Source organism: Notechis scutatus, chromosome 1, assembly GCF_049901735.1.
Source record: "Notechis scutatus isolate UNSWTSFEM ecotype Mainland chromosome 1, rNotScu1.2, whole genome shotgun sequence".
NCBI lineage: Eukaryota > Metazoa > Chordata > Lepidosauria > Squamata > Elapidae > Notechis > Notechis scutatus.
The window spans coordinates 267,802,089-267,817,808 of record NC_142009.1 but is presented as its reverse complement, the minus strand read 5'-3'; the positions used below and the strand labels follow the sequence as shown (position 1 = coordinate 267,817,808).

The window sequence follows — 15,720 nt, the reverse complement described above, 5'->3', positions numbered from 1 at the left end:
CTTTAAATACCTGTATTCTGAACCTCTTGGTAAGACTATGCTATCCTTTGAATTTGAAGGCACAAAAGTGCTTCAGAAGCAGTCATGTATGTAGCGTCTATTTGCAACTCCTTGAAATAGTTGTCCCTTTCCTAGGATTGTATCGCTGCCGATTGCAGTACTATGTGGTTTAAAGCGTTTAAATATTTAGGGAGTTGCGAATAGATACTACATTAGTATCCCACACATTTCAAAGGATATTTTTGTTACTGAATCTGAAGCCCTGCACTGCTGTATTACTTACATCTTTACTAATGTCAACACAACCAGCTAACGCAGCACACACATCAGTACTATACATTCACAATTAACTACCCGTGGTTAACTCATCAGCTGATTTCTGTAACTTGTGGACTGTTTTCAATAGTAAACCATGTTGCAATAATTCAGTCATGGAACTGATAGAGCCGAAAATAAGCTACTGTATTGGCTCCAGTTAGGCAGAGTTGGCACAGCAGTGGAAAATGGATATTATATATGTGTGTGTGAATAGAGCTGTGGTGATGCAGTAGTTAGAATGCAGTATTGCAGGCAAACTCTGCCCACAGCCAAGAGTTTGATCCTCACCGACCCAGCCCCTACTGACTCTGAGGTCATAAAATGAGGACCCAGACTGTTGGGGGCAATATGCTGACTATGTAAACCCCTTAGAGAGCTGTAAAGCATTATGAAGTGTTATCTTAAGTGCTATTATATTATAGCAATATTAGCACTATGAACTAAGTATCTACAGAAACGCTGAAACGATATATAAAAAAGCCTAATGCCACTAAATTATATTCCAACTGAATTTGGTTTCTGGGAATTTGCCTATATGTTCCTATCATTTCTGCTAAGATACTATTTTCAAATCTTTCATTCACTCTTTCATTACTTAAAAAGAGATTTTTATCAACAAGATTCTCCAAGATAATACTTTTCCTTTATAAGAGAACAACTGTTTCAATTCCTCATGGTCTATATAACCACTCTTTCTTAAATAATCCTCCTCCTCCTCCACCACTACCACCACCAACAACTGTATTTTTTTATCACTTCCTGACATGACTCACCCTCACTCCAAATTCCCAGCTGATCCAAAGGTCACCTCTGGTTAGAAAGCAGGCAACAGCATGCCGGGCCAGGTGGTGAATCCAACCTTCCTGTCTCAGTTGAGTCATAATTGCATCAATCCAAGGGAAACCTGTCTTGCCTTCTGCCCACTTTGCCAAGGCTTCAGGATTCGTGTCCCATGGGATCTGTATGCAAATAGGATTTCCTTCCATGCGATCAAATTTAGGATTATTTGTGGCAGCTGTGTAAAAAAATTCCCTCCAGAGTAATTGGCCATAGAGTGACAGAGGTGGAGTGCTGTTCCGCTTCACCTAAAGAGGGCAAAAAGATTACATCATATTGGATGATTTCTGTCAGTCACCAAATCAATTCTGAGGTAATTTTGGTTCCAAATTAAATCTACCCAGGGAATAAAGTTTTAGGAAACTTTTACTTGGAGAGCCAAGTATTTTGAAGAAACATCCACTCCGGGACCAAGGCAGCAAGCCTATTTAGAATAGAACAGTTCCACTGAACTCTTTACCACATATTTGATAATCTGATAAGATTATTTGCTTTAAATCTTTTTTGTCCACTGAAAAGCAGGACATTCAGAATAATAAAAGCAAAGCAGTTTAAAATATCTGATGCAAAAGATAATCCTAGAAAATGTCTAAAAAATATGGATTGAATAATTAATTGCATTGTAAAAGCCATTCTTTTAGATTTTATGTTGCTGTTGTGTACATATTTCCTTAAGGGACAAAATATATGCATAATTTAAAAATAATACAGTTTTAAATGTGGTTTTATTTTATTTATTTATTTACTTACTTATTTCCCATAGTTATTATTTTTACAAATAACTGAAGTGCTAAATGTATCCAACACACCTTCCTCCTCCTGTTTTCCCTATAACAACAACCCTGTGAGGTAAGTTGGACTGAGAGAAAGAGTGACTGGCCCAAGATCACCCAACCAGCTTTCATGGTTACAGCAGAACTAGAACTCACGGTCTCCCATTTTCTAGTCTGGTGCCTTAACCACTAGACCAAATTGGTCATGTCATCATTTGTACACATATTTGTAATTTCTTATTTATAATTTATAATTCAATCATATACTGTGACTGAAAAGCAACCTAAAAAATATGAGTACTCCCAGGTAAGGTTGAACACTATAGTAAAGTAGAAATAAGTCTAAGGAACATAATACCTGGAAGGTACGCATTGTTACAAGTAGAAATAAGTTGGGAATTAATATATTCCCATTTCCTCACCTTTTTATAAAGTTCCCAAAGCCGATAATAGAATAAGCGACAAGACAAGCAGCCAAACCGAAGATAGGGACTCAACCCCGTGGGGCTGGCCAATAACGAACTGGCATTCATCCTTGGCCGTTCATAGTTTGCAACCCATGCCTTGAAGATATTGGGACAGAAACAAATAGATGTGAAAATAAAAAAATAAATAAAAAATACAGAAATTATTTCATTTATTCATTATTATAATTAATAAAGAAGATTCAGCACTTCTTGATTAAAAATGTTGCTTGCTGTTTTGACCAAGCTTATAATATCTTCAAATATTTATGCATGGAAATAGGAAAAACATCTTAGCAATCTAAAAATAATAATAGAGCCTGTAGCAATATCTGACATAGAATATCTGACTCAATTTTTTTTAAACACAGGCCCCATGTTTCATCACAGAACTAAATTAATCCCTATGGTTATCTAATAAAACATGATTTCTTTCAGCACAAATAACTAAGATCAAATTAAATACAGAATGAAGGTTGATCTAAATTGCCAGGAAAAAAATGTACATGAAAGATTAGCTTTATAAAGGCATCAAATGGATATTCCAGTGTCTTGAGTTTTACTTTTACCACATACTGAGGCATAGCTTAAGTCTTGCTCAAGTGTAATATATAGCTTAATCAAATTTTCAGGGAGGTGGCAAGATTTATACTGAATTAGAATCATTGCCTGAAAACTACATTTGCTAATAATAATAATAATGATGATGATAACAACAACAACAACAACAACAACAACAACAACAACAACAACAACAACAATAATAATAATAATAATAATAATAATAATAATAATAATAATAATAATAATAATAATAATAATCCAGTTAAGTATCTATAATAGAAACATTATGGAAAATGGATTTGAGGGGAGGAAAGCACAAATATTATTTTGGATTGCGATATTTCTTTTATGGTATTTCTCAGCCATTACAGCAAAAGGATTCTATGCATATTCATTAATACATGGTACATTTATATCTCAAAAATGTAAGGCTTAGATGACTTAAATTACTTAGAACAGTGGTTCTCAATCTGGGATCCATGATGCTATCATACATAGTTCGCAAAGGCTTGAAGAAATGTTATGATTTAAATTTTGAGTTAAGTCTTGGGCGTCCGTGGCCATGTCTATGACCACAAAAGGTATTTAAAAGGGGTCCACGGTGAAGAAAAGGTTGACAACCAATGACTTAGAAAACAATCCTTCCCTGAAAGGATTGCAACAAAGATAGGGGTTGTTACCTTTCTTTCCAAATGCTTATCCAGACGAGTTAAGGCTTCAGTCTCCCCTCCCTGCCAAACAGTTGGAGCAAGTCCTTCAGTGGGAAAACCTGAGTGAAAAAGGAGTGCATCTATTAACTTACTATTCAGGCAGCATGATGAATATCTCAAGCTGTCTCAGAACTGTTTGCTGCCATGTTTGCTAAACCACATGCAGAACTGTTTAACTTAAAATGAATAACTGGAATGAGTCAAAGTATATCTTTAGAAAAAAAGAACCCTCATCTGATACATGTATGCAGAAACTGCAACTTATGCTATTAAAACAGAAAAATATCTTGCTCTTTTTGAAAATCCTTTTATTATAGGTTTGTTTTTTTTTAAAAAAAAGCTCTTATGTGAAAAAAAGGTAGGGGCTTAGGAATCGAAATGGCAACAGTCCCATAGAAAGTCCTGGTTTAATAATGGTAATTAGGGACTGTAAAAACAGACAGAAATTATCTGGGTGCAAATACATACACACAGTCATAAAAATTTTTTAAAGATCAACTTTCAACTGAAAACAGATCTTTTCTTGCTGGATTAATGAACAGCCAATTAGAAAATAGCCACGGAAGATCATTTATCTATTACTGCTGTGAAACTATTATATGCACAAAAATGGAAAGATTCTGAAATATCCATAGTGGAGGAATTGGTGAAGATGCCAGACCTAGCAGAGAGGGAAAAAATAATTTGTTTATTTCCAGAAAGATCCACAACTACATTTATCAGTCACTGGAAACCCCTTATGGACTGTTTGCTAAAAAAAGAGAAAAATGTACTTGATTGATTTATGACTTGGAAGATTAGAAAAGGAATTGGAATTAGAATTAGAAAAGAAAAGAAGAAAATTATGATGTAACTTTATGAAATAGGATAAAATATAAATGCGTTTATAACTAGGGTAACATACGTCAGAAGCCATTTCATAATCAGAGAATACATATTAATCATCTGCTGATTGCCATATAATAATATTATACTATATGGCATTCTATTCTCAACATTTCTATAGATCCAGATATAATGGCAAGATAATAAAACTTAAGAGAAGATTAGTAACAGCAATGGCTGCTGAACCATATCTATTTTTGTGCTATGGTCAAAAGATCAGCAGACAATTAACTACCTTGTGAAGTTCAAATAAAAAGGAATGATAGTTAAAGCCAGTCAAACATGCTAGAAACTTCTAGCTTCCTAAATAAAATTTTAACAACTGGGAAACACAGTAATACTGTATTAAAAGTTCTTTGAAATGTTCTATAATCACAAAATGGAAATCAGAGCAACACAAAAACGTTTTACACATTGCATACTAAACTTCGTATCAATTTATTCATTTTTTATTCTGCTACTTAAAAATTATGCTGCGCTTTCACGCAATTCTGGGTTTAAGATATTATTCCGTTTGTCACCGTCATTTTATTGTACTTTTATTTTCTGTTGCAAATTTCCCAAGCCTTCTTTTGAATGCTGGGATAAAAAGATCACTAATAAATACTATTTTGCTGAATTATATAAAAACAGTTTGGTCACTTAATTATTAAAATGTATAATAAAGTATAATATAATAATATAAAGGATTTTTTTTACTCTTTGTGTAGCATGAATAACTATAATGAGCTAGTGGAGGATATTTATGTAGCTGCCTATAATCACAGAAAAGTGAGATGAGTGGCTATATAAACAGAATGAATGAATGAACAGAATAATATGGGCACCACTTAAACACCTAAAGGGATGGGTTAGGGACAGATCATCCTGGAAAGGGGCTATCCACGCCAAGAATTAACACTGATTATATCAAATGGCATATAATCAATTAATCAATGGACATCTGACCAGTTCATTTTCTAAACTCCAGAATGTGTAGATAATGCAAAGATTGCTTTGAAACCAAAACCAGATCAGATTAAATATGGAAGGCACCACAGCCCATCTAGGAAGTGTTCTAAACCCACCAAAAATTACCTAGTTCTTCTAGAGATGGTACTCCGTAGGTTTTATCATGGTTCTCTTGGATCTCTGTCTTGTACATCTCCATTTGTTGGCTTGTTATGGTGCTGACTGGCTTTTTTGGCAGGTCCATGCGACTAATGATGGCCTGAAAACGTTTGTAAGTGAGGGGTGGTTTGTGTCCATTCAGCTCAATGATCCTGCAGGATAAAGAAAAAAGGAAAGAACAGCTTTGTTCCATGAGATGGGCAGGAAAAGTATACTGTCAAAACCTCCCTCCCTCATTTGTTTATCCATTTATTTACTTGCTTGTTTATAGAAATTGTTTTTTTCCTTGTTAGCCTTCTAGAAGTGACTTTTCCCTCAAACATTAGGGCTGGAAAGTTAGAGGAATTTGGTTGATTTGTCTGTCTGCAACTTATTTGCAAGATGGAAGCAGATTTTTTTTAAAAAAAACTCATGGTGCATTATATTATTCAACTCTGTTGGACCAACAGCTGCAGGACTACTGGAAGAAAGGTTGTTTACCTATCACAGATATACAAACACTGAAAACAAATATTCGATTATTTGTTTATTTGCTATTACAAATCAAGTCTAATGGGAAAAGGATAGCCAAAATGCACCAGTTCTGGGAAAAAATTAAAACTAACTGAATAAGAGGTAGAATACCAACACTGATTTATAATACAAAATATTCACATAAGTAAATTTAGAAGAATCACAAAGTCACTTCCTGATTTTCTGAAAATACCGGAAGTGACAAAACGGGGCTAGATTTCGGCCTACAAAGCTTGTAGAAGCCTGAAGAAGCCTTCCTCAAGCCTTTGGGAGGCCGAAAAAGGCCTCAAACCAGCCGAAAATCAGCCGTGAGGCACGCACATGTGCAGTGAGGTAAGTTTGCCTGCAGCTTGCGTGCCGGCACAAATGGCTCTGCATGCCACCTGTGGCACGCGTGCCATAGGTTCGCCATCATGGACCTAGGGCAAATAAATCAAAGCCTTGCCAGAAGCAGCTCAGATTGTAAAATCAAGGTGAATCCAGCATTCCTATAGAACAGGGGTGGGCAAACTACAGCCCGCAGGCCACATCCAGCCCGTTGGTCTTTTTAATCCGGCCCGCCGAAGATTGGTACAGAATTAAGGTTTGATGTGAATGATTGAATGATTGCATTCATTTGATTTTGACTTGTAATGACAGGCATTTCGACACCAGGTGGCGGCCCGTCTGTCAAATTTTAAAAGTCAATGAGGCCCCCGAGCCAAAAAGTTTGCCCACCCCTGCTATAGAACCATTCTCACTCTCAACTCAATGAAAGTTGAGACTGACGTGGCTTTATCTGTGTATTTGCTGTTTGACTCAGGGTATTAAAACTGGAATGGTGAAAGGTTTATAATGGCAGAATTTATTAAACACAAAGCAAGAGAAGTCTTGGAGTGTATATCTCCTCTCCCTCAACATTATGCAATGTATTCAAGGACTTCGACTGTACATTTATATTGTTTCCTTTTTGGGGGGAAAAGTTGCTCCAAATATTGTATAACACATCGAAAAGAAGCTAAAGCAGCATTTATGAAGGCAGCAGTCAAATTCCTTAAAAATAGCAGGAAGATATTTTTAGGATGTTTTTTTTAGGAAGTACTGTTTATATGTGATCATGAACAATTCAGATAACTTTGTGAACCTTAAAATAACATTTTAAAAATTGGATCTGCATCTGATTTTGAAAATTTATTTGGGTTGAGCTAAAAAAAAAGAATCAGTTGCATGTGCTTTTATTCCTCCCAATCTAGATGTAAAGGGTTACAGTCCCCCTCCTCCGTACCCTTATTTCCAAGAGGTAGCACCTTTGTAAATATTTCTGTTGCCAGTATGTATATGAACTACAGAAATAGAGAAAAGCAAAAATTCTTCCTTTTTTTTGTTTTTTGTCATTATCTGTGATTTGAGGGGTTTGCTTGGGGATAACTGTTTTATTTCCAGGACTTTATAATCTATAGCTTACACTCTCTGGGTGCTATGCATATATATTACCATGTTTATTGTAAGTCCTGTAATGTACTGTACTGAGTATAAGACTATTTCATTGAAAATACTCATAGTAGTAGTAGAATACAGTCTATTATCTAAAACTAGAATGTATTTTGCTAATATTAGATACATTTAATATTTAAATAAGAAACTTCCATATAGTTTGCTGCTGAAGAAGCCTGGACTTATTTATTTTTAAACTTTATTTTAAACTTATTTCATCACACTAAATGATGTCATTATTTAATTTCTTTGGACCTAATTCAGCATAATGTCATAATTCCATATTTAATGGAAACTGGATTGACAAGGCATTGCTGTCCCCAATTAAACTATTAAATTTACATTTCCATGTACTAAAAATTCTACTACTTCTTGAAAACCAGTACAATAGCTCAAAACCAAGAATAAAAAAGATACAATGAGCAATGTATTGAAACTAAATCTGCAGTAAGTTATATTTTCTTTGAATAACATTCTAAATGTCAGGAGTCTTGGACTAGTGATTTGGTGGCCCCCACTTTTATGAAACACAAAACTATATTTGCATAGTTCAAATTGGAATAGCAGAACTTGGGGATGGGGAAATTCCTGTATAAATAGGGAAGTGTCAAAAGCGTGGGGGACTGGGAGACTTCCGGTTTGCAAGGTTTCGGCGGCGGCAGGGATTCGCGATACTGCGCGATCCCTGCTGCGTTCGCCGCCAAGGTTCCCCCGATCCGTTTGGATCTGGGGGATATAGCTGCCCCGTAGAGGCAGCTGAAGACAGGGGGGATCCGGACAGGGGCTTGGGGGTGTCGCAGACCCCCTCCCCAGCCGGCAAAATTCCCTTCTCCCAAGGCAGAGGAACGGTGGTCAGCAATGGCCGCCACGAAGAAATCTGCAGCCGGACAAGCAGGTGCAGGAGGGAGAAAGCTGGAGGAAATATGAAAGCTGCTTTCAACTGGGACAAAGCAAGAGAAAGTGACCTGGAATCTTGAAGGCTGCTAAGTATACATTGTTTCTTGTGAGAGTTACGAGCTGCGAATATCCTAAAAGGGAAAGGTTTTTTTTTCTTTTCGTTTCACTCTCCTTCCTAACGTGACAGCGGATGGGGAAAAGCTTTTTGGCTGTGAGTGGGAAGGGAGAGGAAAAAAAAAATTGGAGCAAAGTTTGAAAATAAGGAGAAGATTGCCTAGAACTTTAAAGAGTTACTAAACATCAATAAGGCTTCTAAAAGATATATTTTAAAGGGAACTTTGTGATTAAACTTTAACCCCAGAAAGAGAAAGTGAAGAAGGAGAAGGTATTTAAAAGAAACAGCTTGTTTGGATTGTTTGGTGATTTTGGAACTTTTGAGAATTATTTCTGATTAAAAGCACTTGGGTGGTTGTTTGGAAAAACTTTTTCTCTACACAATGGCATCACTTGTGGATGGACTGAAACTTGTATATCAAAAATATGAAAAAGAAAAGCAAGAAGGGAAAGATGTCCTTGGCACTCTTTTTCAATTTTTAGAAATGGCGGTTTATACTTATGTAAAGCTGAATGAGCAACAGGATGGTGGGGACAAAGAAGAAGCCATCTTTGATGAACAAATAACTTTGGTCGGAGAAGGGAAAAAGAAAGAGAAAAAGGAAAAGAAGACTTTAAGATCTGGAAAAACAACCCAAAAAGAGAAGAATAAGGTGAAAAGGGGATATTATGTTAGGAAACAACAGAAAGGGGGAAAGCAGAATAAAAGGGAGGTGGAGAGACGGGGGTAAAGAGGACAAGGAGGAGAAGAAGCAAGGGAGAAAGGAAGGGATGAGAAGCCTTAAGGGTGGGGAGCAAGATGTGAAGAAGCAAAAGTTTTTAGAGATAATGGATAAATTTTATTGAAAAAAGGATTCTAGAAAGGTACATAAGATTGCATTTTTATATTTGTATTTAGAAATAACCATAGAAAATTGGAAATAATATGTAATTTAAAATGTGATAAAATATTTAGTATAACCTAGTGAAATTTTTGTTAAGAAAAAGGGGAGTACTGTAATGAAATATGATTTAAGATATGTCATGTGGGGGGGGAAAAATAATTTTGGAAAGCATAAGTGTTCCCACAAAGGCATGATATTTAATTGAAATGAGTAAAATGTTTAAGATATAAATGATTGTTAATATTAATGATTAGACTATGTTATCATAGTGAAACTTTTTGTGAAATGAGAGATTTGAAGTAGAAGAAGGAGGAACATTGTAATGAAATAATGAGCTATAATATGTGATGTGGGGGGGATAACTATGGAAAATAGGTGCTCCCATAAAAGTATGTGATTTAACTGAAAAGTAATATGTTAAATGTCTAAGATATAAATGAATATCAATATTAATGAATAGATTTGTATTGGTTTTGATAATATAGTATAATTTTAGAATGTACCAGACAGAATCCCAATGAAAGTTATGTGTTTTATATTAAGTATTATAAAAATAGGGGAAAGAGATAAAGGCATCATACTCCATTTAGTGTATAGGAGAAGTTTTTTTTCAAAGAAGAAAGATAAATGGATAGCTAGAAATAGAACAGACAAAGAATAATAAATATTATGATTTGAATTGAGAGGAGATCAATAAAATAAAATTGAGAAAATTTAAAAGAGAGGAGAAGCTATATAGAAAATTGAAAATGTTAATAAGATATGAAATGGTATGTAAAATAAATATGAATTTGAATTTGTGTCTGTACCAAGAGTTTTAACCCGGGACCAAGCAACTTTCAGAAAAGAGATTTTTTATGTTTTTATGTTTTGAGTTTTTGTGTATTTATGTTTTGTATGTCTTTAAAAATTAATAAAATTTGTTAAAAAAAAAAAGCGTGGGGGACTGCATCGAACAATTTTATTTATTTTATTTGGTTTGTCAATTGCTTACAAGATAATAGGTATAAGTAAAAACATAGTTATGAATACATGGATACATATAAGAAAAAAAAATAGGACAGGGATGGTAGGCACGTTGGTGCACTTATGCACGCCCCCTACAGACCTCTTAGGAAAGGGGTGAGGTCAATTGTAGACAGTCTAAGGTTAAAGTTTTGGGGGTTTGGGAAGAAACCACAGAGCCAGGTAGAGTATTCCAGACATTGACCACTCTGTTGCTGAAGTCGTATTTCCTACAATCAGGTTTGGTGCGGTTAACCTTGAGTTTGTATCTATTGTGTGTTCTTGTATTGTTATGCTTGAAGCTGAAGTATTCATTGACAGGAAGGACATTGCAATGAATGATTTTATATACTATACTTAGATTGGACAAAAGGCAGCATAGTTTTAGATTTTCTAGGTCTAGTAACTCTAGAGTAAAGTATGAGTAAAGTATGAGATGGCTTATAGCCCTGAACAATTTTAGTATTGTGGTCTGCAAAACTTCCCCCACTCTTGTAACTGCACAAAATAGATCATTTCAAGAGCTAATCTGCATCAATTGAGGTTCTCTCTCTCTTTAGATTAACCCTTACTTATCCATTACTGCCAGTCAGAGATGGGAAAGCTTGAAAAAAGAAATTAAAAATCATTAAGAAATAGAAAAAGATATGTGTTTTTACTTTCCCCTGAAAAAGTTGAAAAGACTTCATAAAAAGGGCGTTGGTACTTGCCTGATACGCCCGTTCTCTGTGAGCTATGAAGAGCATCCAGAAGTGGGAGGTGCTTCAGTCTCTTCTGGAAAGGCTGGGCTTAAAACTCCGGGACGCTCCTCCTCCTCCACGGGACACCTCCCCAGCGTCCCCCAGTTTTGCGAAGACTGAGTGCCAAAGTCCAGAACTCATCACCTAATCTAGATCCCTGACCGGAACGGAACCCCACTAGACGGAAAGAAATGGATGGGGCTGGATGCTCTTCACAGCTCACAGAGAACGGGCGTATCAGGTAAGTACCAACGTCCTTTCTCCCATGAGCTGTTCAGAGCATCCAGAAGTGGGACATACCAAAGCTTGGCCTGTCCTTAGGGAGGGACTCCGTCTGGATCGAAATCCACTCCTAAACTTTGTGGACCCTCTGCAGGACTCTTCTGCCAAATGAAGCTTGTGTGTTTAAGGCCCCTGCTATGTGCGCTGCCTTGAGCAAAAACAGATTGGCCTCGGCCCACTTGAACAACCTGGCCGTCTCCAGCATCAGAAGTTTGGAGTGGGTACCCCCCTGTCTGTTTACATGGGCCTTGGTTGTAATATTGTCTGTCAAGACCAGAACGTGGCGTGATTGGAAAAGGGATAGAAAACTGCGTAATGCCAGATGAACTGCTCACAGCTCCAACAGGTTGATGCTTTGTGATTATTCGGAAATAGTCCAACTTCCCTGTGCAGTGTGGGATTGGAAGTGAGCTCCTCATCCTACCAGGCTGGCATCGGTTGTGATCGTTGCCCTGCAAGGTTCCTTGAAAGGACACCCCTTGTTTATTGTGTTTTCCGACCACAAGTGGAGCGATCGGAGAACATTGTGCGGTACCTTTATCCGGACGTTGGAAGTAGCTCTTCCGGATCGCTGGAAAGACAGAAAAACCTTGCCCTCCACGGTATCTATCACTGCCCCTAAATGAACTAACCTAGTTGAAGGGATCAAATGGCTTTGATCCCAATTTATGGAAAAGCCGTGACCTTGAAGGGTCTCCAGAGTAATCTTGGTATCCAAATTTGCTTGATGTCTGGAAGATGACAAAATTAAAATATCATCCAGATACCATTGTAAATGAATAGATTTGATCCTGAGGGAGGCAGCCAAAGCCGCTAGGACCTTGGTAAAAGTCCTAGGGGCCGAAGCCAGACCGAATGGTAGGGCGATATATTCGTAGTGCCGATCAGAATAGCAAAATCTAAAATATTTGTAGTGAGCAGGTCTAATTGGTATATGTAGATAAGCCTCTGTCAGATCTATAGAGGTCAGGACATAGTTCTCTCTGATGCTGAGCAGAATAGACTGGAGAGTAGTCATCTTGAATTTTCGATAAACCAATGATCTGTTCAGACGTTTGAGGTCCAGAATTGCCCTCCAGCCCCCCGAACTCTTTGGGACCACAAACAATAGAGAGTAATAGCCTTGACCCCGTTGTTCAGATGGGACCTCTCTAATGGCCCGAATATGCAGAAGATGATTGATAGCCTCCTGCATCAATGCTCTCTTAATGGGGTCCGTGGACCTTGGGCTCCTAATGAAAAAGTTTGGGGGGGAGGATTGAAACTCTAGCACCAAACCAAACCTAACAGAGTCCCTGACCCATGCATCAGAGGTGGAGCTGTCCCACTGATCAGCAAACAATTTTAGCCGCCCTCCAATGGGAGCTGCTGTCAAGGACTCACTTGGGGCGATGAAAAAATCGGCCTCCGGTACCTCTGGGGTTTCTTCTGTTTTGGCCTCTATTCGCTGACCTCTATCGGAAGATTCCGACCTATCCTGTCTAAAACTGGGCCTGTAGCCTGATGTTCTCTGTGATCTGGGAACATATGGGCCTTGATAGTAGGGCCGAAAGGAGCCCCTTCGAAACGACTGGGGTGTTCTGTTTTCAGACCTCCGAAAAAGAGGGGGAAGCACTTTTTTCTATTCTCAATAAGCAGGGGCTCCAAGACACTGCCAAATAATTTATCCCCCGATATTGGGGCTGATGCCAGCTTGCATTTATGCTTGGTATCCGCCTGCTAATGTATGAGCCATAGCAGTCTCCGTGCTGATACGTGAGATGCTATGGCTGTAGACGAGAATTTGACTGCATTAAATGTGGCGTCGGCGGAGAATTCTGCCGCTGCAATAATCTTAGCAATGTCCTGGTGGGCTCTGACATTTGACGCCGGCAATATATCCCTCAAGTGGAAGAGCCATCGTAGGGAGGACCATGTAAAAAAGGACACAGCTATAGCTGCCCTAATGGCCCAGGCGTCAGAAAAATGCGCCCTACGGAGTGCCAACTCTCTTTTCCTCTGGTCTCAGGGCTTCCTCGGCCTCGTTGGGAAAGGTTGAAGAAGAGGCCAGTGCCACAATGGGCTCATCCACCTCCGGTGTTTTGAGAAAATTTGAAAACTCTGGTGCCAAATTATAATATCGTTTATCGTACCCTGTTGGGGCTGGGTAGGATGCTGCTGATGCCCATTCATTTTTTACTAATTCAGCAAACATAGGGGACAGGAATAGTTTCTGCCTCATTAGCCGGTTGTGAGAATATTAGATCCTCAGATTCGTCCTGAGACCTTGTTGACAATGGATGAGGGCTTGATGTGCCTAGTTTAGCAGTGTTCTTTGCTTTGAACAGTAAAGATTTAAAGAGGTGCTGATGAAAAAGGCCAGAAAAGGTAGGTTGGTCCGGAATGAGGCCTTCGTCATCCGACATTCCTCGTTCTAGTGGTTCAGCCTCTGACAACCCCAAGTCCATCTGATGGATCGACCCCACCTCCATGGGAACATCCTGGTCATCTAATTCCACCTCCTCCCGAAGACCCTGGACTGGTAAGTCAGGAATATTGGGGAATACCTGAGTTTGATGATGTCCCATATGCGCAAAGGATCGAGCAGACAGGGATCCCGCTTCCGAAGTAGCCGAAATGGATTGCTGAACTCCAGCCGCAATGCCCTTTTGTATGGCCATCTCCATCCATTGCCTCATTTCGATGGGAATAGTCTCAGGTAATCCCTCCTCCTGTCTTAAACCGGCGGCCGTAGGGGTGAAGGTTGCCTCTGGGATTCGCCGGGCAGTGCTCATTGGAGGAGATATGCCTATGGGAGGCTGTCCAGAAATAGCCTGTCTGGGCTGGGTGGATAAGTCCAAGGGCCCCAACAATGTACTTGGGCCCTGATCTGATTGTTGTGTCATAGCCATCTTGTCCGCCTCCCTGGCCCATTTCTGCAACTGCCTTTCCAAGGCTTGGTGTCGTCTATGGGCATCCTTATCCGCTGCCTTAGAGGCTTCTTTGGGGCCCACTGACTTATCTCGGGACTTATTTGTCTTGGAGCAGAAGACGTTGTCACCTTCCATTGTGGAGTACTGATTCTCGTGCCTCTATTTTTTTATATTATTATTATTATTATTATTATTATTATTATTATTATTATTATTATTATTATTATTTGTACTTAGGGGTGATGCCTACCCCTGTGGTTGAAAGTAGAACGCTTCTCCAGGAGTGTAAGTCTATATATATATATCTATACACACACACACACACACACACACACACACACACACATATATATACACACATACATATACGTGCCTATATCTACATGTAAAACTGTGTATATGGGAAACAGTATCTAAGGGTCCCCGATAAGGGAAACCCCCAAGCGCTTCAAGCAAGAAATATTCCGGATCCCTGGTCCCCAACAAGGGAAACCACCTATACAGGGCCTGGATGGATCCTTTCCTGTCAAAAACGTCCTGCTGTTTGAAATGGCACTTGCAGCTTCACTCCAATGTAATGATCCAAAAGCAATTGCAAAAGGAAAAAATTCCTGTTTAAGGACTAGCCTGCTTATCCAACGCCAGCAAGATAAAAGAGAAATAATGCCAGGGAAGTGGAATGGGAAAGTACTTGCCCTGGTCCCCAAGAAGGGAAACCAGCGGGGAATGGCGCCTGTGATATTTAGGCGCGAACTTGAAGCCAGCCGTTGAAAATGGCGGGAAGGCAGAATCTCCTATGTTAAGTGCCTGAGCAGTTTAACGAGCCGCTGCTGCTGACTCTCTAACTTGTCAGATAAATGATCCTGCCAGTCGAAACGGCAAGGAGAAGTGAGCCGCGGCTGCGAGCGCTCCGCCAAGATCGCAGAGATAAGACGATCGGGGGATTAGATAAGCTAATTGCCTGAAGCGGCCGTCTCAGGCTGCCTGCGGAGTGGCAGGCTCCGCCAGCCACAAAGAACTGCTCTCAAACTGATTGGGGGGATGACTAATAGAGCCACAAGCCTTGAAATTGCCAAGTTAATTTGGGAAAAATTTACAAGCCGAATTAACCCAAGAGCAAACCTGAATTTTGACTAGCTGAATCAGAAAACCGTTCCAGTCAGGGAGTGCACAACCTCTTACCACGAAGGCTGAGCTAAAACTGGGGAACGCTGGAGAGGTGTCCCGTGGAGGAGGAGC

At 38.9% G+C, this 15,720-nt stretch overlaps 1 protein-coding gene across 3 annotated transcripts in view; it reads right to left on the bottom strand.

The window, feature by feature from the left end:
* Positions 1 to 15,720, bottom strand: part of CRY2 (cryptochrome circadian regulator 2) — a 45,516-nt gene that overhangs the window by 14,581 nt on the left and 15,215 nt on the right. For all 3 annotated transcript variants that reach the window (XM_026671273.2, XM_087951289.1, XM_087951287.1), the window contains 4 exons: positions 5,629 to 5,813; positions 3,637 to 3,725; positions 2,351 to 2,491; positions 1,092 to 1,403 (listed from right to left, as the gene is read on the bottom strand). In XM_026671273.2, the coding sequence (XP_026527058.2) occupies positions 1,092 to 1,403; positions 2,351 to 2,491; positions 3,637 to 3,725; positions 5,629 to 5,813 (727 nt within the window). The remainder of the gene's footprint in view (positions 1 to 1,091; positions 1,404 to 2,350; positions 2,492 to 3,636; positions 3,726 to 5,628; positions 5,814 to 15,720) is intronic.